The sequence below is a fragment of the Meleagris gallopavo genome, chromosome 6 (assembly GCF_905368555.1).
Source record: "Meleagris gallopavo chromosome 6, MGAL_WU_HG_1.1, whole genome shotgun sequence".
NCBI lineage: Eukaryota > Metazoa > Chordata > Aves > Galliformes > Phasianidae > Meleagris > Meleagris gallopavo.
In genome coordinates this window covers 44,027,051-44,052,643 of record NC_139409.1, presented here as the reverse complement: position 1 = coordinate 44,052,643, position 25,593 = coordinate 44,027,051, and the positions used below count along the sequence as shown (strand labels likewise).

General features: G+C 35.8%; 2 protein-coding genes across 9 annotated transcripts in view; both read left to right on the top strand.

The window, feature by feature from the left end:
* Positions 1–22,039, top strand: part of CLASP2 (cytoplasmic linker associated protein 2) — a 132,734-nt gene extending 110,695 nt beyond the window's left edge. For 5 of the 8 annotated variants that reach the window (XM_085226539.1, XM_085226537.1, XM_085226542.1 and 2 more), the window contains 13 exons: positions 790–953; positions 1,888–1,966; positions 2,117–2,167; positions 6,326–6,469; positions 11,445–11,588; positions 12,018–12,124; positions 12,797–12,947; positions 13,586–13,808; positions 16,672–16,865; positions 17,412–17,540; positions 19,234–19,440; positions 20,512–20,628; positions 21,699–22,039. In XM_085226539.1, the coding sequence (XP_085082665.1) occupies positions 790–953; positions 1,888–1,966; positions 2,117–2,167; positions 6,326–6,469; positions 11,445–11,588; positions 12,018–12,124; positions 12,797–12,947; positions 13,586–13,808; positions 16,672–16,865; positions 17,412–17,540; positions 19,234–19,440; positions 20,512–20,628; positions 21,699–21,785 (1,797 nt within the window). In that variant the 3' untranslated portion in view covers positions 21,786–22,039. The remainder of the gene's footprint in view (positions 1–789; positions 954–1,887; positions 1,967–2,116; positions 2,168–6,325; positions 6,470–11,444; positions 11,589–12,017; positions 12,125–12,796; positions 12,948–13,585; positions 13,809–16,671; positions 16,866–17,411; positions 17,541–19,233; positions 19,441–20,511; positions 20,629–21,698) is intronic. The other 3 variants (XM_085226543.1, XM_085226540.1, XM_085226538.1) reach the window with 2 other exon arrangements.
* Positions 22,040–22,190: 151 nt separating this feature from the next.
* Positions 22,191–25,593, top strand: part of UBP1 (upstream binding protein 1) — a 46,449-nt gene continuing 43,046 nt past the window's right edge. The window contains exon 1 of the mRNA XM_019616620.3: positions 22,191–22,660. Within this exon, the coding sequence (XP_019472165.3) occupies positions 22,581–22,660 (80 nt within the window). The 5' untranslated portion in view covers positions 22,191–22,580. The remainder of the gene's footprint in view (positions 22,661–25,593) is intronic.

Sequence of the window (25,593 nt, the reverse complement as noted above, 5' to 3'; positions counted from 1 at the left end):
TGAGCCTAGGAAAAACAAAATCAATGAGAGATACTAAAAAGACTGTTCAGATGAAGTTGTGTATTTATGATGTCCTTCTTCCTGATCTCCGTGGTAAAGTTATTATCCATTAGTATGCATCACTTTTTAAAAACTGAATACTGTGTTTTCAGCATTATTTGTGTAAAAGAACACAATGGATAATATGTTTTGGATTACAAAAGTACTTAAACAGCTGTCAATCCAAAACGTATTGTGGCTTTTTTTCCTGCTCTGGGGAACGACTTTGAGTTTGGATATCTGCAGTAGAAGAAGAATCTTGTTCTGTTCCAGAAATGTTTTATGTAAGGAGTTGGCCAGCTTTCATGATCTTGCAGTACTTAGTAGTGAAGATATTTACAATGAAGATTCTACTAGAGCACTGTAGGTGTTTTTGTAGTTGTTGAGGAGTATGTAAAATCCACTTAATGATAAAGCTTGAAATGGGGGAAAAAAAGTTTTACTTTAAAAAAATGAGATTGCGCCAGCCATCACAGTAAGCATTTCTTTTCTTGACAATACTGCATGGAATACCTAGTTTTCAAACTTCTGCAGAAGTCAGCTAATGCTTCCACTGTACTCTTGTATCAAAATCCAATGAAAAAGCAAGACAGGTTCTTTTTATTTTTTTCCTGCTTGGCTGCAAAACACTGCCTATCTCTGCCTCTGATTCCCTTACTGCTGCTTCTTTGTTTGTAAGTTCAGCATATGTCAGTGTCATTTCCTCTTTTTCCCCATCCTACCCTCTTTCCTTCTTCTTTTACCTTTTAGGTGTTCAGTATGTTTTTGGAGACACTAGTGGACTTCATCCAGGTCCATAAAGAAGATCTGCAAGACTGGCTATTTGTACTGCTCACCCAGCTATTGAAGAAAATGGGTGCTGATTTGCTTGGGTCTGTACAAGCAAAAGTTCAGAAGGCACTCGATGTCACAAGGTAATGAGTTTTGGGGAAAAAAACACACAAAAAAACCCAGCAACGTAATAGATCATCACTTCATGGTATTTCCAAGGTGTTTTGTCTGTATGTATGTGTAAATACATGCAATGAGATTCTTGAAAAAATATAGACCTAACAACAGATCATGAAAAAACTTACTACTTAAGTGTTCCGGTTTTCTAGATGTTTGAAGAGTTTTTTGATTCCTTAATGCTGAACAATTAATATGTTTCTACACGCTGAATTTCAAAAGGTGAATTTGAGCCATGTGTGTTATTGTTTTTAGTTATTTTTTTCTTCTTTTTGATATCAAAATATTGTTGCAGTATTGTTAGAACGTCTCTTAAGGAGCTAGAAAGCAAATCTATTATTGCTATATCCTTCCTTCACTCTCCCCAAACAACTTTACGTGGTTCTGGGAGCAGTCAACCAGCCAGCTTTTTTCCCAGATGAAGGCTCGATTTTTAAGTAGAATTGGAAAAGCTCTGGAATCTTCTTCTCACCCTCTATTCTCTGAAGAATGGGACAAGCTAAACATTTTCTGCTGCAGCAGAGGCCCAGTAGGGTTATATCAGAGTGTGGAATAGTGAAGAACAGAGGCAGGAAGAATGGACAGGATCATTCAGAGAAATTTGTAGGAGTGTTGTGTATGCTTTTAACAGTTGATGTGCATAATAATTGTGGGATTTTTAGAATTGCATGTGTTTAGATTCAGAGTACTACAGTATAATTCATTACTACTTGCGTTATATGTATTTTAGGTTTAACTACGTCAGAATAGTGACTTCTTAAATTTTGTCCTCTATGTGCTAGGTGAATGTTTCTGAAAGTCAATATTAACAAAATTGGTAGGCGTTTTTTTTCTTAATATAATAAAGAATATAAAAGTTTAAAGTTTATAAAATAAAACGTGGTGTGATTTATTTTACAGGGAATCTTTTCCAAATGATCTTCAGTTTAGTATTTTAATGAGATTTACTGTTGACCAGACCCAAACACCTAGTTTGAAGGTAAGAATTTTCAGGCTTACATGATAAACAGAATCATAATTCATAGACATTTGATTGTCTTACTTACCTTTGGATTGTTATTTTTGTTTTCTTCTGTTTTACAAAAAAATAGATTTTCAATTAGTGGATTTTGTTTTTGTAAACTTTCAGACAGTCAAGCCAGCACTGCAGGACCAGCTTCGCTCTTTTTGGAGCTCAAAGGTTTTTGTCTGAATTATTGTCTTTATTCTTAACCCTATGTCAAAACTCTTACAGTGTTTCCAATACTTTTTTTTTGAATGCATTCGTATGCTGCTACTAACCTTTGCAAGAAACTTTAAGCATGCAGATGTTCAACTTTAAACATTACACTACTATGGAAATGTTTGCTGCAAGTGAGATCTAATAAAACCACAGTACAGTAAAAATGAGCAAGAAAAATGTGGCCGCCTAACATCGAGCTGGTGATGCAAACTCACTCTGTCAAGTCTTCTAATTTTATGTTTGTGATTTCCCAATATTGTTTTCCTAGTTCATGTATAAGTTTTCCTGTGCTTAGCCTGTTAGGTCTTCAATTCATTTAAGATATTTTAATATTAACTTTTTGCATTAAAAACAAGCTCCCTCTATAGTACCCTTACTTTTCTGAAAGCTGTGTGTAGATGTGTCTGTACACACATTTTTATGTATTAAAAATCTCTACCCGTAGACCTGAAAATTTGGGGTTGGAAAAAAAAAGAAACCAGCCTGAATCCTGTAGTACGTTTACATTTACAAATGATTTTAAGATAAATGCATCAAATCTGAAGATTTACCAGTGAGATAAATGGGGAAATAACAAGCATATAGCTGGCATTTTCCGCTCTATCCTGCACGATCTGTTATTGCGCCATTTGATACTGCACAAGAATATGTTTTTTTCCAAGCCGTGTTGAACCTAAAGTCACCTGAATATGCCTTTTTTGTCTACAATACAGTAAAACTTACATTTTTAAGCTTTTGAGGACAGTTGATACGTTGACCACTGTTGCTTCGTAGAGCTGTGTTAAAAAGGGACTGCTGTCATTTATTGAAGACAGCAAATGAGGTAGTAAAAATCAGTTTGTTGTTTAAATAAATCCTTGGAACAAATTGGACTTGGTTTTATTTTACTTGGTTTCCCTCACCAGAAAGGTGAATTTGGTGATTGAGCTATTCTTTTTGGGACACCCAATTATCTAACTGCTAAAGAGAAGGTGAGTTTTTTCAGAAAGAAGTGGTGCCTGTCCCCCATTTTCCATTTTTGCTAGATAATTACAGCTTCAGATCAAAGCAGTGAAGTTACTGAACTCAAATTGCAAAATTATTTGTCTAATATCCACTCTGAATGTTTTGCCAAAATTCGATCCTCAGTGCACCCAGATATCTGAGATTACCTGAAAAATCTTTAGGTACTGCTCTATTTCTTGGGATCTTCAGCTTTTGTTTTTTTCTCTGAAAAAAGAGATAGTTTTGGTTCAGAATTGATAAAATCAGAAACTTGCTTCCATTGAAGGATTCCTTCCTTCATATGATGCTTTTTTCTTGTTTTCATGTGGAAGTACTACCAATCGTGATCCTTCTGATTAAACTGTCGTTGTCATCGCTTAACATTTACACACACCTAAGCCTTGGAAAATAAATTCAAGCTTTTAGAGTGACTACAGGAGGTAGATCAGGAAAGCTGAACAAACAGAGAGATGATGTTATTCTACTGGTGTAGAATATGTGCTGTATTGTGTCCTGTCTTACTCATTTGCATTAAAGAAACATGTAGCTGTGGTGAACTGCTGGAATACAGTTTACAGATGTCAGGTGCATGTATCTTTTTTGGTCAAATTTATGCATAGGAGTCACGTGTAATAGACAGGGTATAATGTAATAAGCTTATTATTTTGCAGGTGCAGAACGTATCTTTTCTTATGGACAAGTGTTGTCCTGGAAAATACTTCAAAGCGTCACTTTCATTTTTCTCAGGCTGAATACGTGGTGGCTCACATACAGAGAGGAACTGTTGATAAGCATTTTGGCCAAAGCTCATTAGAAATTTTTGAATTATTCTTTCCTTTGAAAATATTAATGTCTTGAAATGAAAAGTTTTTTGCTACAGTTTTTTTTTTTTTTCCCCCTCCAAATTCATATTAGATTTTCTGGATTAAAAAAATAAAAAGACAAAAACACAGCACATTCATGGAGATGAGAGCCCTTTAAAAGTCAGTCGTTACGGTTATTGTAGTCATTTGCTTAAAGCAAGATAGAGGTGGTGTTAAAGTAACCCAAGTGTTAGGACAGACACAAGGGATGTGGCAAGCTGGAAATTGTGCACTGTGATTGCATTTCACCTGAGAAGGCAGAGTTCAGACTCTTCCATCCTAGGAGAGTGCTGTAAGAGATGGACATTTGTCTATTTCAAGTAGAGTATTCTCTGCATTCCTCTTGACTCTTCCCTGCTAGATGGAACATTTCTGTGACTTATCTTTGTGGACAAAATGAGACTCAGTAAATCTAAAATGTTTCACAGGACAGGAGAACAATTTGCCTTCTGACACTGACTGTGTAGCATCCTTACAGCATTTCCTGAATCTCTATGGAGATGAGTTGCACAGAATATTTTTGTGCCAAAATTTACCTGTGAAAGATGTTTATGGAAACACTTTGGTTTCATTTCTCCAGTTTTTGTGAATAATAGTGCTACCTAAAGCTTGCTTTATGTTTCGGCTCACTTACTACAACTGTGCTATTCTTTAAGTGTCTGTCTGTGTTGTATTCTATATAGGAAAAATATTCACTGTCTCAGTGCTTGTAGTCCAGCCAGATGCAATAAATTCAGCCTACAGCATGCAGTAAAGTCATGGCAGTATTAAACAGCTTCAGAAACAGTGGTTTGAGATTAACAGCAAATAGTAATTTTAAGAATTCCTGCAGCTGCTTTCACTGCAGTTAAAATCATTTATTTCAGGTCTTGTAGAGATAAACTGGATTGTTAAAAGAGTACTATCTTAAACCTTTTATTTCTACTCTCACTTGTTTGTAGTAGTGACTAAAATGCATCATAAGTAGATTTGCTGCTCTTCCAGAGTTTAATTTAGGGTGTTTTATATCAGCAATATGTGCATCTCATTATGGGGATTTTCCCTATAATGAGTGTTTTCCCTCTTTCTGAAAGAATCTTGCCAATAGTATTTTCATACCAAGTATGTTGGTATTGATTTGCCTAAGCTGAAAACCTCTAGCTGTTGGTTGTTGTGTAACCTTGAAAAAGTCCAACTTTAACAGCTGCCGTGAAAATGAAGTGTTCATTATTAGTGTATCAGCTATCAGTGATGTGCATGTCATGTTATATCATGTGTGTCAACAGCTTGGAAGTTTTGATGACCGATGGAAGTTGCTAAATAGTTTTGTTCAGAACACTACAAGTCATATATAATTGAAACTATGCCTAGAGCTTGCTTTCTTTCTGCTTATGGGGGGCATTTGTTTCTCCCTCCTGATAGCAGCTTTTATTTCCACTGAGCCAGAAATACCTAGTTGGAAAGGTTGCAGAAATGAATGTTAACCACTTTTTTTGATGGGTTGAATGACAGTTATCTCTGGGGCAGAAGGAACTGAGCAGAGAATGTCTAAGGGAGTTACAGGCATAGCACCCCTTCTACTACAGCTGGGCAGTGATGCAGTTTTGAAGAAACTAAAGAGAGGTTGCAGTTGGGACAATTAAAACTGTAATTCTATGTAAGGGGAGTCAGTAAATTCAGAGAACGATGTCTGGGCAGTTGAAAGCCTAGAACAGCTTTTCTCTCCTTCTGGTAAACTCATGTCTATCTCCTTAATATCTTCAAAGGAAAACTGTTTATGTGTCAAGGTAAAGTTTTGTAGATACTCTATTCCATACCTTTTAATTTTCAGTCAGAAGATTCATAGAGCTTATCCCCAGCAGTACGACTGCTGAGCACTGGTTTTCATAAAAGGGTACTGAGTATTAACTGCATCATATTCTAACTTAACCTGACTACTGGTTTATCAGATTATGTCCTTTTTTTGTGATAGTATTTGAAAGAAGTTCTCAATAGTTTTGAATGTGCACAGATGTTTTGAGTGCTTTCATTTTCTGTTTGTTAAATGATGGTTATCTTTTAGCCACTACCAGTGAAATCTGAAATTTCTATTAATACAGTTTCTGTAGAACTTCCTTCTTGAATTAATGTACCTCTCTGTAAATTAATTTGCTGCTTGAAGTTTTATGCCAATGCTGAAAAGACGTTTAGGATAATTAAATATTTTAGAGAATGTGCACTGTGTTCTGTAAGCACTCTTGTTCTTGTCGCACAATTTTTATTATCCAGCTGACTCTATTTTTCTTTACAGGTAAAAGTTGCAATTCTTAAATACATAGAGACTCTTGCACAACAGATGGATCCAGGGGATTTTGTAAATTCAAGTGAAACTAGGTTAGCAGTGTCTCGAATCATCACCTGGACCACAGAACCTAAAAGCTCAGATGTTAGGAAGGTATGTTTGTTAATGTGCACTTACATTATATTCCAAGTGTCTTGGGCAGATTAAAAAAGCTATTGATAATTCATGCCTAAACAGAAAAAAAGTTTATTTTTCTTTAAAAACAATTGTATTGTTTCACGGAGAAAATATACTTTTTTGTCCTTCTGAGCAAATACAACTAAGAGTTGTGTCTAAAATATCCAAATTGCCAAAGTAAAACTGCCAGAAAGTACATGTTTGGGAACATTTCAGTAAAATTTAAAATCTTGAATCTCCACATTATGGTTGTATTTCACATCTGTTAACATACAGAGATCATATTTCATTGGATGGGGATTAACTTTTGTTTCAAGCAGCACTCTCTGGTATTAAGATATTTTCTGTAGACATTTTCTGTACAGTTTCATATTACTTCCAAAACCATCTATAATAGTAATAGCATGTTCACAATAGGAATGGTGACTGTGAGAGTGAACTCACTTCAGCCTTGGTTTGTTTGTTTTTGTGAAACACAAAGGACTGGTAAGCAATCTTGTATTTAGCCTTTGATGTGTATAAGTGAGACTGTATCAAAGAACTGTTCCTGTAATGCTACAGTTCCAGTGCAAAAATCCCCTCTCCACATAACTCTTGTGAAGCCAAATTAATATTTGTGGGCATTCAGAAGGAGGATAAAAAATAACTATGAGAAATTTTCTAATGCAGCCTTCAGAAAAGGACACTAAATAATTCTTGAAATTAGATAGCAAATATCTTTTTAATTCTCTTTGAATATAGATGGAATAGATTTATTTGTTGTTTATCTCGTCAACATCCATCCTGTCTTAGCTGCCTTTATCAGTATGTTAACACTTCTTGAACGTTAAATATTTTTATTGTTCATAAAGCAGAATCGTGTTTGACACAGAGAAATAACTCTTCTGTTCATTTTTCCCTGTTTATTTCTGCAGTTGAAATAAAAACAATTTATTTGTTTAGATTTCCTTAGCTAGATTCAGTTCAGCTTGAGTTTTGGCAACTTTGTTTCTGGAATCAGTATCAAAGCTTCCTTCAGGAGGGATGCTTTGTGGGAGAGAACTGATAGAAAAAGATGGAGAGCTATCTCACAGTGTATAATGCAGAAGAAAATAAAAGTAACTTTTGCCACTTCTTGATATCTTGGTTATTTATAATAATTCACCATAGCAAAATTTATAATGCAGATAACTTTTTTTTACCTTCCACTTCTAATGTAACTTTCAGCATGAGAAAGCAGTAACAGGTTATATCCTTTGGACTTGTCTCGCCTAGTTACCACGTTCTAGTGACATGCATAAGACCATAAAACAGAAAGGCAACTGAAGCAGCACTATCTTCTACATCAGTAAAGTTTTAGTACTGAGACACGTGGCGAGCTGTCTTATCTGATGGTTCATATCTTTAATAACCATTTTGATGTCAATAAGTAACTGAATCATGGAAAGAATTGGCTTTGAGTTTTACCATCTGGAACACTTTAATTATATGAAGCTTTCTCAGTTTATATTTTCTTTCCATAACAGACTTTTTAGGGGTTGCTAACTCCCAAAAGCCTTCAGTAAGTCTTGAAGTAAAAATTTGTCAATAAATAGTCAAAAAAAGTTATTCTGATCCTTTAAAATGTTTCATTCTGTTGACAGACTTGAAAATGTTAGCACGGTTATTTTAATCTTTCTAAACTTTTTTTAAAAGATGATAGTAACATTAACATTTCATATGCTTTCTTTAAATTAAGACTTTTTTTACCACCTGTTATTCTGTGCCATTTTGCTTGTCTCTAAAACACAAAACAAAACAAAAAACATTTCAAGTAGATTAAAAATCTTTTTTTTTTTCCTTAATATTAGAGTTAAGATGGGCATAATTAATGTAGTTTAGTTAGGGACTTCAATCTGGAGTGTAAAATTTTAAGTTCCTCTACAATTAAAACTCTTCTGAGAAGAATTAAAATCTTAGAGTTTTTCTAAGTTAGAACAATACAAAACATACTTGTCATTCTTACTTCTTTTAAAATGTGATCTGAGTGACTGGATGTGAAAATCTCAAGAGAGCAAGCTTATACTCGGAGGGAAAAAAAAGCAAATACTCTAAAATGCCTTTTTTCCCCTTTTTCTTTTTTTCTTTCTTTCTCTCTCTCTCTTTCTCTCTCTCTTTTTATTAATAAGGAAGAAGGAAAATAGATGGCTCCTTAACGAAACTATTCTGTGAGTTGATTTCCATTTTGATACTTCAGGTTGAGCTTCTAGGCAAACCTGATGGTTATCAGTTTCTTTTCTGATATGACTGTAGACTGTCTACTTTGTTATATATATGTTTTGTTTTTATTGTTGGCAACTTAAGTAGACAGAGAAAAGAAAGTGGTACTTTCCGAACCTCTGTTCAGTTGGAGCTTTTGTTTTGGTTTTGTCTGTATCAATTTATGTTAAAAGACTGACTAAAAGAAATAAGGGAAAAATGGAGCACCGAAGACAGGTCGTAGAGGGCGTTCAGGCTGTTCACTTGAAGACTGTTCAGGGAGGAGGGAATAAAAGTTCAAGAGAATAGCTGATCACGAGTGATCACAAAGACAGTTTGTGGCATTCTAACATGCTAGAATTTTCATCATGAAATTTAATACTAAGACGTGTGCTGGTATGTGCGCTCATAGCTTGGCTTTCCACTTCTAATTAAAAAGTGCTACAGTTCATTGCTCTCGAAGCAAAGGAGGGAAATAAATGTCTAAAAGAATTTCTAAACTACTTGCTTAAAGTATTTTTGGTGCTGAACCAAGCTGCCTGTCATTCTGGCTAGCATGAGGCACTGGTTCTCTCCAGTGCGTGGCAGACCTTGATGGCGTGTCACTTCTATTGAAACTAGATAAAGTTGGTTAATCTCAGAGCCAGAGTTTCATACTATAAAGAAACTGTTTAAAACTTAATAATCACTAGCTTTTCATTGCATGTGATAAATTTGTTGACAGTTTTGTTAGCCTGTCCAGTGAATATTCATCAAACTAAGTCATGCAGTCAACATTTCTTTAGCAGAGGGGAACTCAACTGGTATCCCATCATTCTGTAACATACTGTAGTGCTTTGTCAGTATCTATTTACCTCTTGGCTGAGGTAAATAAATAAAATACGTTGCATGAAAACATGCTGTAGGATGAGGATGCTATTAAATATGAAATGCTAAAACTGGGGTGTGGAAGGTGTAATCCAGTACACTACAAACTCCAGTACATAAGTTTTCATCTTTCAAATGTATAGCAATACGAAGGTAGTGCCAAAGGTAATATCTCCTGTTCCTGGCCCACAGTGTCAGAGGGCAGAAGGCTGGTGGTATGGCAGTAGGGCTTGAACCTTCCCACCAACACCCTGTTGCATTTTGTTGCTGTGTGACCAATGGCAGCAGAGGGGCAGTCTGATCAAATGGAGTCTGGTATGGAAGTACATCTGAAGCAAAGGTGTGGAATTAAATTGTTCCATGCAGAAAAAAAATGCTTCCTTTGACATTCACCGACACTTGCTGAACATTTCTTGACACCAAATAGTGGATGTGAGCAGAGTGAGACAATGGGTGCTGCGTTTCTGGAGTGGTGACAGCAGTGTGAAAGACAAATCATGTTCTGGATGGCCACACAATGAAGAACATCTTGATCAGTTCATCCATGTGAAATGGCAGATTACAACCAGGGGTCTGTTTATGGAGCTGAATATTGGCTTCAATGTGCTGGAAAAAGTGGTGGCTACGTTGGAATATCATAGTGTTTGAGCCAGGTAGGTTCCACAGATGTTCACACGGGAACAGAAAGAACACTGCATACAATTCTGTTGTGACCTGTTGAACCAGTACAAGGCTGAAAGTGAAAATTTCCTGGATCACATCATTGGGGATGAAGAGGCATCATGTCACCACTACAATCCAGAGCCAAAATGACAGTCTTTGGCATGGTGACATGTGAATTTCCCATCAAAGAGAAAGTTCAGGACACAGCCCTCAGTAAGTAAGAACATGTGCAGTGTCTTTTGAAATAGGAAAGGGGTGATCCCTCTGGATTTCCTGGAACCCGAACAAATCAACTTAGGCTGCTGCATCACTGAGCTGAAGGCTTGAATTTCCACAGCCCATCCAGAGGAGAAGACAACATTTCTCTTGCAACACAATAACACCAGGCCTCATACCAGTTTGAAGAGCATAGAGCACATATCCAATCTTGGCTGGACTGTCCTGCTTTACCAACAGGATACTCTGGATTTGGTGCCTCCTGATTTCCATGTGTCTGGGATGATGAAAAAGGACTACATGGGCAATAGTTTTCTGGCAACAGTGCTGTCATAGCAGCTGTGAAATGGTCATCTCCAGTGGTGCAGGTTTTTTTTGACTGTGGCATGCAGGTTCTTAGTCACAGCTGATAAAAATGCATAGCTACTGTGTTGAAAAAAAATATTTTGTAGCTGACAATTGGTTCTATTAAGTAATGTTACTGTACTCTTTGTATTAGTTGATGTTTCCACGGAAATAAATAGGAGCCATTTAGTCTTGGAGTGGCCTGCATCATCATGGTGCTTGAAAGCTAGTCCGTTGGTATCGTGTCTTACCACTTGTGGAATTCAGGAGAAGGAATTACAAACTTATTCCTATTTGGTGTGTTCAATTTCTCCTTTTTAAAATTCACTCAACTTGCCAAAACCTGTAGAAGCCATTTTGATACGTCCTTCACCCCTTTTAGTAAACAGAGTTCTGGGAAGGGAGGGCTGAGGATAATCTATCTGAAAGATTGCTTATAGGATGATTCTGAAAGGTGTAAGCTCACTGTTGTGTGCCTGAATTTATGAATATTTGAACCTCGATCTTAGCAGTACATATGAACTGCAGTAGTTTATAACTGCTAATATCTTTATTTAAGTTAACTTAATACTTATATCACCTTTTGTGACTACTTGTCCTTGTGGCAACTCAACTTAGTGATTTTAATCTGCTTTTTTTCTAGGCTGCACAGTCAGTACTCATTTCCCTTTTTGAACTTAATACTCCTGAGTTTACAATGCTGCTGGGTGCTTTACCAAAAACATTTCAGGATGGAGCCACAAAGCTTCTTCATAATCATCTCCGAAATACAGGCAACAGTGGTCAGGTATCTACACTTCCATATTATTACTTCTGAATTTACCGGTGTTTTGGACATGAGTCCAATTCATTAGATTTGTGTGAGAGTGAGAAAATTAGTGGAGGTCATCCAAATCCCCCATGAAGTCTTATTAGCAGGTACCACCCTTTATGGAATGCTTTTTATTTTCCTGCAAAGATATTTGTTCAGTGTATGTTGCTTCCAAGTAAGTGATTTACTAAGTTTGAATGGACTTGTTAAGAGTAGTGTTTATTATCTCTTACATTAATTATTTCAGAGTTAAACATTTGAAATTAATGCCATTGGTTAGAGAAGCCAAGAAATTAAATAGCATTTCTTTCAATGTTTATGGGTGCTAGAAAATAAAAACAATAATCAAGTAAAGGGGAAGCTGTGGACTTGCTGTAGCATCTCTTTTCATCTCTCCTCTACCAGGGTTCAATGGGAAGTCCTTTGACAAGACCTACTCCACGCTCCCCAGCAAGCTGGTCAAGTCCTCTCACTTCCCCAACCAATACATCGCAGAACACTTTGTCACCAAGGTAATGTTGGCCAGTGTTGCTGCAGTTCTGCATCGAAGGCTTCATTAAACATGTTCTCCTAAATAGTAAACTGGGCTGTGAGCAAATGGAGTGAGTTTTGCACAGTCGCAAATGCTGAAAAATAATCCCCCTTTTTCTACAGAATGATATAATAGTGAAGTGTTCCAACTCTCTGAGTGGTCTGACAGGAGCCAGGGCTGCCCTAACGTGTGCACCTCAGAGTGCAAGTGGCATAGGAGAAGATGGAAGAGAAACCTTCATCTCCAGCACATGTTAAAACAGCTTAAGTCATCCAGCCAGAATTAATTTGGGAGGGATAAGAATAGTTCATAAATGTTCTTACCTTCTTTAATGGCATCAGAGTTGTCAGTGAAGTGGATTTTGTAACTTTGCGTTTAGCAGTCAATCAATACGTTGATCAGTTCCCCTTACTCAGGAAATTTTTCTTACAGAGGGAGGATGATGTAAAATTCTCTTAGAAGAGTAAAACAGCAGAAGTTGTACTTGAGTCAGATGCTGCTATATAGTGCAGCCTTCTTGGCTAGCCACTCGCAGTGCTTACTTTTATTACTGTTTCCTGGGTGTCTGTACTTCCATGTTAATGTTATTTAAAAATACAGGATCAGAAAATAAATCCACCTTAATTTGTATGTCCTTTTCCGTGGCCCACAGTGCATTTGATTATGATACAGAAAATATGAATTCCGAAGATATTTACAGTTCTCTTCGTGGAGTCACTGAAGCTATTCAGAACTTCAGCTTCCGCAGTCAAGAAGATATGAATGAACCTGTGAAACGGGAAAAAAAAGATGATGTTGATTCAGTAAGTAAATGTGGTACGTCTTGGTAGTGGCAAATCAAGCCAATATCTGACTTACTATGAAAGATAAAACATCTTTTTAAGTAGGTTTATCTGTACCAATTTCTGCAGTGGGACATACATGCTAACTTTAGAGCTTAAACAAACAAAGCGTAACAGTTCCCAGCATTCAAAATGCATTTTAATTGCTAATTTTAAGTGGTATTAGCTTTTTATTTATTTTAAACATAAGTAATTTAAAAAAAATTATCTTACAGAACAAGGAGTTGAATTTTTGAGAGATTTGTACGCTGCTCTTTTTTTTTTCGAGAAGTTTAATTCCATACAAAACCCAGAGGTTTTTCAGTGGTGAATGCGCTGTTTTAAACTTCTGTTTCTGTGGAACTTCGACTTTCAGATCTGTTGAACTTACCCAAAGTCTGTATGCTTAAACATGAATTGTCCAAACATCTTTTTTTTTTCTTTCTTTAAGTTCAGAGTGCTGTAGCAAAGTCTTACCTGAAGGCCAGCTTAATGTATTTTCAGGAACGCTTAGGAAGCTTTCCAGTCTTTAGAAGTTTTTGCTACGTACGTGAGTGTGTAAAGTAGTTATTTGAAAAGTGTGTGTTATATGTAAATCTGTGGTATTTCTTTTCCTGCAGATTGGCAGTGCTTCTGGAATAGCAGACCTACGAGCAGGAGGTGGTGTGAGTGAGACAGGCCGAACAGCCCTCGATAACAAAACATCATTACTCAACACAATGCCTCCTCACTCTTCACCACGCTCACGAGATTATAACCCATACAATTATTCTGATAGTTCATTTAATAAATCTGCTTTGAAGGAAGCCATGTTTGATGATGATGCAGAGCAATTTCCTGATGGTAAGCTTCAGATTGCATTCTGTTCTAGAAGGGAAATTGTGGCATTTTTCACCTTTTAGTTCAGTTTCTGAGTTAACTATTAGCACTATATGCATCACCAGTGCCATTTCCTTAAGAGGTTTTACATAATATATTTTAAACTATTTTATTTACCAGTAATCCTTCTGACTGACACTGTTGGATTGTTTGATATTTATATAAATTGAGGGTGGCTGGGAAATGAGGTAATTATTGAATTGTATTGTATTCTTCTGGTATTGTTTCAGTAGCAGGATTGCCGATACAACTTTATTTACCACACTACTCTATGGTTGGGATTTAAAGAAAAACAAGTAGAACTGGATTAAACCAGTTCAGGAATTAGGCAAAAGTATTTTATTAGTAAAATATTTGTATGTGAAACATGACGTTGGTATTTTATATTGACTAAACAGGCTTTTGCAAGGGGAAAAAATGCTTTTACCTAGAAAGTGAATCTTTTAGCTCTTCTATTTGCAGGAATTTGGATTGTTGTTTTGTAGGCTTTTTCCTGGGAAATTTCTTACACAACATCACGTGCATTCTGTTCTTCCAGCAAAATGTGTTGTCAGATTAATTATTTTATTCAGCAATCTTTTTATTCATTTTCTTTACCTATCTACTTTTTGGATCTATTGGTGTATAGTAGCAGTTATTCAGAAGAGACATATCTTGTCTTTTTTGGATATGAGTGTATACCAAAATATAGTTTGATGCAAAATAGATAGATAGATAGGTAGGTAGGTAGGTAAATATATCAGTTGGGGTGTTTTTGGTTTGGTTTTGGTTTTTTTTTTTCAAGGTTTGGTTCTGAGCATCACTGTGATAGTCTCATCTCATATGTGTGTAAAATCTATATTTTTCAACTTATCTTGTGTTTATTTGCTACTAACTGCTAGTATCTGCTGAAAATCTTGCATTTTTCTTCCTCTTGGCAAAGTTAGCTTGGATTTTTAAGTCACTTTTCCTTAGAAGCAGTACACAGCCTCTGTTTGGAACTCAGTGTTCCTTTGCAAAGAAGCTCCTTTCCTTCATCTCTTCCATAGATTGTGCTTTGCAAATGTCTGCTTTTTTAACTAGTACTTTATGGACTTAAGAATTCACTTCTTTGTCTTGCCTTTAACTTAATTTTCATCATTTTTCTTTCAGACGATTCCTTATTTATCAAGTTAATTCTCTCTTCTCTCTTTCATTGTTTTTAAAATGAAATAATTTGTAGATTTTAAAAGCGGTCTCCATATTCTATGAAAAACATTAATAAAAGCATCAAACAGAACCAGGCCGTGCACAGGCCTGAGCAGGGACATCACTGGTATCCTCCGAGATTAATAGAAAGCAATTTAGAATCCAGTCATTTTACAAGTATTTCATCCAGGCTTTGTCCCTGCCTTGTCGACTTGCTTGGGCACGTTTCAGGCAGCAGGCAAATCTTTATTGTATTCAGAACATGCCATGCTTTCCTTCTGAATGCCAGCACTGCGTATCTTGTCAAAATGATACTATTTGATGGTTTGAGAAGAGCTGTTCTTTATCAAATATTTGTGTATATATAATATTTTATATGTATCTGCTACATACTTTAATTCATTCAGAGGAAGCACTTGCATTTGCTCCTACTCATTTCTGTTGTTTTCAGGGGGAAAAAAAGTTGCAAGTAGATTTTTACACTTCTCCTTTCTTATCTGGAGAATGTTTGGGAATTAAACACCACAGCTAAATCATATACAGGAATGGAAAATACAAACTGTGAAGAACACGCCCTGCATCTTGTCCTTATGGTTTTAAGAACTGTAATCTCTCAGTATATGACCTAATTTATTTTCATTTCATTTCATTTATTCTGAAAAATGTATTTCATCTGTTAATAAAGTGCAGTAATTTGGGCAAAGGTGCAGTTCTAGGAAAACTTGGTTTTTAATGCTGTTCTTTACTCCCTGAAAGAAGACTTTCAGCCTCTGTCCAGGGGAACTAAAATAATAATAATAATAATAGTAATTTATTCCAAAGTCTCAGTGCAAAGGTAGAAGCTATCTGCTTTTCTTTCTTGAAGGCTAAAAGAGTCTTGATGATGGAGTAAAGGCAGTATCTTGATGTTCCATTTAAATTAGACCAGAATCAAGGCTTTTATTTTTGACATTGCAGATTTCCATGTCTGTAGTGCAGTGTTTCCAAATAAGAATTGTTACTGATACTTTTCTCCGTCATGGAATTGTCTGTAATCAAAACTGAAATCCAGTGCTATCTTGTAGTGACTGTCAGTGGGATAGTAGGCATTCCCTGGAATCTCTGTGATTTGTTGATAAGCCTTGGTTTGTTTGTATTTCCACTATTTTACATCAAGCATTTTGTTTTCCTGTTTGTGTTAAAAGCCTAGCCATTGCTGTGGAGTCGTGGCTTACAAAAGTCTGAACAGTACAGTAATACTGAAGGTGAAAATGTAAATTTTTCTTCTTCAATGGAAGGGTCATATGGGAAAAGCAGCCCTTTGTGTATAGATCAGATTTAAAAGGATACAGGGAACTTGCCACTTTGTGTATTACAGGAGTAAGAAACTCTAGCAGTAAGCCAGCTCACAGGTTGCTGGATTCTCTTCAATTTTGTGGATGCTTTTGTTTTTTGCTGCATTATTGTTGTTTTATGGTGATCGTAAGCTTGGTCAGGAATATTGGCTGCTTTGAAAATGAAGTAATTAAACTGAATTCTGGCAAACAGACTTGGAGGAAAACAAACAAACAAAAAAAGAAAGCAGTTAGCTATCCTAGAAGGTAGTTTTCAGTTCTGCATCAGGCAGTAATATATACTTCCAAGTTTCAAAATTCTGTTTGTATAATTCCTTTTTTGTTAGAGCCTCCCATGGATCATTCTGATCTAGTTGCAGAGTTACTAAAAGAGCTGTCAAACCATAACGAGAGAGTTGAGGAAAGAAAGGCTGCCCTGTATGAGCTCATGAAGTTAACTCAAGAAGAGTCTTTTGGTGTTTGGGATGAGCACTTCAAAACAATACTGCTTTTGCTGCTTGAAACACTTGGAGACAAAGAGGTAAAGTGAAATTAATCTAGTTAAAAATGCTAACAGAGCACATGGTTTGCTTTCAGTGTCTTTGAAAGTTGTGTGTGTTGTAGGAAAAGTACAAATTCCAGCTAGTCTTGAAAAGCAAGAAGTTATGGAAATGCAGGATCATGTGAACTCTTGAATCTCTTAATGGTGAAAAGGCCATCTTCTCAAGTATCCTTCAGGTTTTTTTGGCACTAATAATTGCTTTTGATTTGATAATAATAAAATGACTGTTTTCAAGGATAATGTATTTGTGTGACTGTGTGATGCTAAAATTGTAAGCAGCTTAGCATAGATAGTTCCAGTTAGCAGCATGTTTATGATGCACCACCTGTATTATTTTGAGAAGAGCAAACAATTGAAGACTTTCTTTAGCTCTATTTATTTCCATATTAGTTTCATATTGTATATATGCATAGAAAAGCACTGATGTTTTACTATTATCAAAACTTTATAAACTGTTGAATAAATACTTAAACTTTTGTCTATTCAATGTTACATAACTCATTTGTTTTCATATTTAATCTCTAGCATGCAATTAGAGCTTTGGCATTGAAAGTTCTAAGAGAAATCCTAAGAAATCAACCAGCAAGGTTTAAGAATTACGCAGAGCTCACAATAATGAAGACATTAGAAGCGCATAAGGACCCTCATAAGGAGGTTAGTAATCAGTTTTCTTTATTTGAGGCTGTGACAAAATATCACAAAATGCAGCAGCTGTCTTATGTCCAGAAAGTGTTTGAGAAATCAGGTCTTACCGGTGGAGTCATTTGTGTAATAGTGAAGATGTTAACACAGGTATGCAAAAGAAAGAAAAATGAACGACAGTTTTGTAAGCTCTGAAATGCTTAATATCAGCCCTAATAACAGTTGGCTTGGGTGTTGCCCAAGAGGACATAAAACCATAGCCAAGGATGTGCCAGCAGAGCTCTGTGAAGAATAACTGAAGGGAGTTTTATGTTATATGTCTTTTTAAGCCCAGTTATCTAATGCAACCCTCTGCATTTCTGTAAGGTTGGTAGTTGAGAGATAGGATTGAACATGGCAAGGAAATTATTATCCCTTCCCATTTTTAACCAGCTCTGGTTAAGTTATTCTTTTTCACCATTCGAAAGCATGGCTTTCAGTGTTTTTAGGAGAGAAAATACAGGAAGATACTGCAGGGAAGAGTTGGTTTGGCTGAGAACAGTGAGGAGATTCCGAAGTAGAAGGATAAGTGTAATCTTGCTCAGAAAGCTTATGATATGTGCATACACATCAAAGGATGATGTATTTTGATATAAGAAACACAAATACAGAAACCACCCAAACATTAAACAGTTCTCATCAGTGTCACTGATGTTATGAAAATAAGATGGCTAGTGAGATGGATAAATCTCCTCCCTGCCTTTCCTATGCCCCCATACTCCTTATTACAGGACTTTTTCTGCATATGGGACTTGGTGTGGAGTTCCAAATTCAGAGTTTGACTGCAGTTTTTGCCATACCACTGATGTTTGTCACTCATCCAATACTCATCTTTGTTTTCCCTGCATCCTCTTAATTTCATGCACCATGTTTTTTTTTTTTCTTTCCATTTTTCCCTCCATATTGCTGTTCCATTTCTCCTTTTTTTTTTTTTAAATGCATGTGAGAAAGAGTAAATAAGACAGGGTTGAAGAGAAAGACTTCTGGAGTTTTTTGTACATAATCTAGCAGCTTGTCTTGTTAGCTGCCAGATGCCACAGATGCAGAAATATGAAAGATGAATTTTCCCTCTTATGTCTGTGTTGTATCCTGAGCTTCTGCACCTTTTGTTTAATTGTTTTACTGTATCTTCCCTAAGAGTTTTAAGAACTCTTAACTGAATTTTTTTAAAAATTAAAGATGGGGGAAGCCTCCAGAAGTAGCAATCTGTGATTGCCATTAAACAGTTTTTGAGATGAGCATGGAAGCTTATCAGTAGTCAAAGACAGTAATGAATGACAGCACAGGAAATTACAGATTTCAATAGTAGAGAGATTTCAATATGTAATTGCATGATATTGTATTTATATTCTGCATAGCATTGCAGACTAGAGAGGTTTCAGATCTGACTGGACAGTTACTGTCAAGTTTGGAAGGTATTTTCAGGCAGGTTTGGAAGACACCAATACACATCTTGCAGAGCATATAGTTCAGTCATACGATGTTGGGAAGAGCCTTGTTTCTACTACAGTAGTCCAACAGTTACAAAATTGCACACATTTAAAAATCCTTCATCTATTTTTACAATGCTGTGGAGCTGTTAAGAAATCTTTATGCTCAAGACTTGTACTGGCACTAATACTCTAATAAATAATTTTTCCACGTCTTTTTCTTATTCTTTCAATAGGTGGTGAGATCTGCTGAAGAAGCTGCTTCCATGCTGGCCACCTCCATTAGCCCAGATCAGTGCATCAAAGTCCTTTGTCCAATTATCCAGACTGCAGATTACCCAATTAATCTGGCTGCAATCAAAATGCAGACAAAAGTCATAGAGAGAGTATCTAAAGAAACTCTTACTCAGCTTTTACCAGAGATTGTGCCAGGTTTAATACAGGTAAAAACAAAGCAAAAAAAAACCCACCTTCTTTGTGTGTAAGAATTACAAAGATTTTTTCAAAATACTATTGCTTGGCTCTCGTGAGGGATTTTTATTGATGGCTGATGGATACTTTGACCCAAACTAACTCAGATAGTGGCCACACTGTCTTTCATTGTCACCTGGCTAAACTGTAACTGTGGTTAGGACTCAGGATCTTGCTAGGATATAAAGTATTAGCTGTAGTTAAGTTTAATAGACTCTTTCAGTTATTTGTAGTATCTTTTCCAAGTTGTGACCATTTGGTCTGAAATCATCCACGTTGTATGCATGTTTTTGTAGGGTTTTATAACTTGCGGCTTGGGGGAAGCAAGAGGAAGGAAGCAGTTGATTGGGGAAAGTTCAATAAGATTAGGAGGTTATAAAAAGTTTCTTTCTCCGTCTTTAAAAATGAATAATCTGCCACCATATAAAGAGTCAAAACACATCAGCTTGCATGTGCTGAATAAAGACTTTCCAGAATTTGACAGCTGCATTCTGCAGATTTCTGACTTCAATGCATATGGTCAAATCACACATCTGCAAGAAGGTAAGAGGCAGAGCCTTCTCAGGAAGGGATACGAGAGAACCAGGCATGAGAAACAAAAATCATTTGGTAACAAGATGGGAGTTAATAACGAAGTTTTACCTGTTAAGAAACAGCTTCTTTAGGAGTAAGAAAGCTCTGAATGTAATGGTCTTCTGTTTAATAACTATCTGTAATCTAGAACACTTTATCCTATGATCTCCCCTACTGTATTTCCATGTGGAGCGTGACAGTGGCTCTGTTTTCAGTATAAATTACAAACAGGAATTGTATGGGTTTTAATTTCAGTCTGGAAAATAATTGTAAATTAATTTGTAATTAATAACAGCCTGCCTTTCAAATGTGCATGCTCTGTATTCACTTGTTTGTTTTTTTTTCTTGGAATGCTTACCACTCACTTTAAGCAGATTTTAATGTATTTATTATAAGTAGTACTGAATAGTTTTCTGAGGCTTTTAATCATTAACTGATAAGCAATTAATGTTAATTTTATTGCTTTCTAGGGTTATGATAATTCAGAGAGCAGTGTTCGTAAGGCATGTGTTTTCTGCCTTGTAGCCATTCATGCAGTAATTGGTGATGAACTAAAACCACATCTCAGTCAACTCACTGGCAGTAAAGTAAGTAAAAAATGACATTTAAGACGTTTTGGTTCATAATTACATGTATACGTTTGTGTTGTGGCTGCAATTACCAGGAAGTTTATACATAAAAGTATATAGCTGAATGGAGATAACCAGGGATACTGAAACACTCAGAGGGTGAATGTAACTTTGATATCAAAGGTTCAAAACTGAAAATGCATAGGTCTGCAGATACTTAGGCACATGCACAAAACTTCAGCAAACTGAAAAATAGTAAGTTGTGTTTCTTATTGCTTTACAGTAGATTTAATTGTATATGGTCAGCGGCTGAAAAAAAATCAGAAAAATTTTTACTTGAGTACACTGTCAGACTTTTTATTCTGAAACAATGGTAGTAGCTATATTCAGCATGGCTTTTTCTACCTGTATATCTTGCCTTGTATTTCATGCAGTGCTGACTGAAAAGTAGTTATTATGTAACACAGTTCATCTGTTCTTGCTCCTTTGTTGTTTTTGTTTTTGCTTTAATCCGTCCTTTCAGAACCTCTGCTTTGGTGGTGAGGAAGAACCTTGTGTTCCTTTTTTGGTTAGGAAACCTCTTATGTACTGTTTTTTACGTTCAAATAGATGTATGTTATGAGTTTGTCCATGGAGCTAAAACAAGACAATTAATATTGTATATATTTGAATAAAACAGTTACATCTTAAAAATAGTCTGGCAGTGATTGCATTAAATATGACTGTAGACAGCATTGGAAGCTTCAGTAGGTGCTGGAATCAATGCCTGTAAGTAGAGGCTTAAAACCACAACATTCACTTAAGAGAAAGAAACAGACAAAACAGAAAAAACCCAACAACCTGCCTTAATCAGAGCAGCACAGTAATGTGGGGAAAAGTATCTTAGTGTAGCTACCATAGGTTGCTTTCTGATTCACATCCTTAGTTTTGCTGTGTTAGATATTAACAAGTGTGTTACTTTTCAATTCATGGTGTAAAATACAGTTTTGCTTTTAAGAGAAGAATTCTTTAGTGTCTACTTCGATACATCATTTCTGTAGTGTGTACAGTTTGTAAATACTGAACAAAATTAATTTCTGGCTTTGCAGATGAAGTTATTGAACCTTTACATCAAGCGTGCACAAACAGGCTCTGGACCAGGGGATACGACAGCAGATCTGTCTGGACAAAGCTAATGAAGCTGACAAGAATTAACCAGCTCTCCTAAAGCAAGGGCAAAGCCCTCATCAAGTGAAAGGAAAATTCTTACACACAACTTTTGGGACCCTTGTTTCTTTTTCTTTTTTTCTTTTCTTTTTTTTTTTTTTTCCTTAACCAATGGCTGTCTTCAGCCTGCATGTGACTGTTGCAATAGAATTATTCCAAATCTAAGGAAAAGCAGTATTAACATCAGTTGGTCAAAGCAAAATAAAATTTAAAAATAATCTAATTCATCAGTTATCCTGTTGCAATCCTCTGTGTCTTCCCATTAACTTTTGCCAGTGTTACTGTATTAAAAACAGGTTTTTTTTTTAATGCTAATTATACAGGTATGCTTTAAGCTTCAGAAGTTAAAATATAAAATTCTGTTGCTTTTTTTCAGCTGCAGATAACATTGTTTTTATTGCTATTTTGTTTGAGTATTGTGTCCTTCGCTAGAAACAAGAAGTGATGTGAAACTAGGCCGAACTGGTCTGAACTGCAGTGAGACTCAGTCACTGTTGGTGGTTCATCATCTTATTTACAGCTTGTTTGGGATATTCTGGAGATTGAGAAGTACGCCTATAAAAAAGCTGGATCGATCCAGTTCTGTACAAGTGATATTGTTCATTGGTTGTATGTTTGTTGCATAAATAAGAATTTAGTGTGCACAGCAGAGGACTGGTACAACCAGTGCCTCTTAGTGTGGGAGACAGCCCTTCCAGGGTAGCACTGCCGACCTGGTGACAGAGTGGCAGTCTGCTTTTAGCAGCAGACTTAATGGTCACTTGATGGACGTGAACCATCCTTGCCACCTTTCGTTCTTCAAGCAGGATGCTTCAGAATGGAGTGCTCTGCCCAAGCATGCTCAGTATGTATTTATCACTAGAATGTTTCCTCTCGACCTAATTGCTGGAACCAGTAGTCTTGTATTGTAACTCACATGGGATTTTATGACAACAGTGCAGAAAACTATTTATTCGTTACCTTCCTAAAAGCACCAAGATTTTCTGCATTGAATTTTATTGGGGGGGGAGGGAATAGTCACAAATGCTAGCAATCTTGCCACCTTCTAATTTAAAAAATTATATATTTTGGATGAGTTGGGAAAGCTGCACCGAACTGTTTGCATGGTTTTCTTGAATAGCATCCTCAAGACCCATCTGGATTAAGGTGTGGAAATGTTTCCAGGGTTTGTTTTTCCATTTTTGAAAAAGAGTTAGTTTATTGTGAATAATGGTTCTTTGTATTTATGAACTTGATAATGGAAAGAGAAAAAAGATCAACTAAATGTGTCCCTAAACGTTCTCATCTTTTTTTTTTTTTCTTTCTTTCTTTATTTTTTTTTTTTTAATACTTTTTTTGTCTTTGATATAAGCAACAAGTTAGTTAACTGAGAACTGGGATAAGCAGCACCCTTCCCAGAAATGATGGAAACTCTTTTTCCCTAGCTTTTCTTTCCCTTTGATTGTGGTGTTGTCTAGTTGTAGGAATATATCCTGATAAGAGAGAAAACTGTAGTGCCAAGGATGATGATCAATGCTAGGCTAAAATTCTCTCTACCTCTTCAGGGTGACTAATTTTTGGCTGAGCTGCTGCATATAGCACCCGGTGGAAGAACTATCTACAGAAAAAGTCTTGGTTTTTCCCAAATTATCACTTACTGCATATTGAAAACTGTTTTTCAACACACAGCCAAATATTGCAAGAACTGCTTATACACTTTGCTTGCTAAGTACCCTGAAAACCAAAACCGAATGAGAAAATGTCAGATGCTTGTAGTTACATGAAAGGTTGTTTTCACTTTAGTTGGAAGTGAATCTGATAGAAAAGCTGAGATGTTGTTGTTAAAGAAGCAATGCCATTACAGAGATTTATTTGGAGGAAAAGTTGTAGAAATATATGTAAAGACTTTAAATCAAGGCTGTCATAACTTGTCACTAGCCCTTCTTAACAGCTACATCAGGAAAATAGTATCTCCTCTTTCTTTCCTTTGTTACGTGTAACATTCTTGTTGTTTTCTACCATTTAATTACATTGTGTATTTATAGTTCTATGCTTACCATTGTGCATATACTGGCAATAAAATGTACATAACATGACTTGAAAAAAATTAGCAATGTATACATTCTGTTTTTCTGTGTTATTTGATCACATGTTATAAGAAAGTTATAAAGTCATTGAAGCAACACTGGTTAAAAAACATAACCTTCATGTTTTTGTGTCTAAATGATGTTTCTTTAGATACTCTGCTAGTAAATCAGACAGCATTTGAGAACATGGTGTGAATATAGGTGTGGTAGACAAAAGTAGTTTGGGAAATTGAATAGGTTCTTTATGAATACCAAATTTCCTTCATCTCAGCAGGCTTCTTGTTTGCTGCTTCATTTATTTGTACATTATGCATTGCTAGCATTTTATTTTTTTAATGTTTCAGAAATATTTTTCAGTTTAATATCTTGTAGCTTAACATTTTGACTATGTGAAATATCATTTAAAAAAAAATGGCACAAATTCTAAGTTTAATAGTCCCATATATTATTCCTGCTTTTTCTACAGGTGATATTTATTTTCAAATGATCATTTCAAGATGACTTTGCTCAGTCATCTTTTTGAAAATGCTATTTCATACTGAAAAAATAAGTTTATTGAAACATACCATATATATTCTGGATGGACGTAATTTTTTATCTGTAAACAAAAGTTGGTAAGAAAGAAAGGTTTTTATCCCCTATGACTGAAAAGTTTTACTCCAGGGAGAGGAGAGGAGATATTTACACAAAGTTTGTCCCTCAGTTATGCTTCAAAGACACCTGTAATTGTTCTGAGTGTGACATCCCATGTACTGAAAATCTAAATGCTCTATGTTTAAATGAATATTTTAATTATGATCTGACTTGTTCTGTTCCCAACAAAGATGGGCCTGCTGTATGTGCTTAGAATTTGTATTAAATGAAGCCATCAGAATGTAAGAAATTGCAACCAAATGTTCTCCGCTGCAGCCAGTTACCAGATTTGCTGCATTGCTTTTTGCCTTCATATCCTATGCTACGAACAGACAGTAGCTCAATTAAAATTGAGCTGTGATTAGTCATGCCTTACGTTTGTACTGCAGGTGGTTTACCTTAGAAACAAAAAACCCACAACCATAAAGTCCTGTGAAAAATCAGGACAATTACTGTTGTTCTTTTTCAGAAAGGCTTTCTTGATATTCTGTAAAGATAGGACATTGCAGTGGTTTGAATACTGACACGTGATTCTTAAAGGTTGATTTGGGGCTTAAAAAGAAGGAGGAAAGAAAACTACATGCAGAATCAGGATAGAAAATGCATGTCTTGGATGTCTTGGACTTGGATGTCTTTTGCTTTAAATGATTTTGGGTAACATATGTTCAGCTAAAATTGGGATAGTAAATGTAAATTGAAAGGAGAGTTGATCATGTAAATTTTCTTGAGTTCGGTTGCTTGTTTGTTTTTAAAGATAAAGACTGGAACAGATTGAGTTGTCTTTATTATTTGTGGTCGGACTCCCAGTGAAAAGAACAAACACTTGTATCCTGAAACAGACCTGCATATAATTAACAGCTTCTAAGAATGTTTAAATGTTTGAGTAAATTTACAAACACATCCGTGGAGAATGCCTGTAGAAACTGAAGGCCTGAGCTGCTCACAGTTTAACTTCCAGCAGAAGAATTCAGATTGTGAATATAACATTGTCCCTTTGAAAGTCATCATAAAAGAGAAAATAAAGAGGAATTCATTGAGTTATGCTACAGTTAATCCCTACAACAGGCTAGTGAGAATG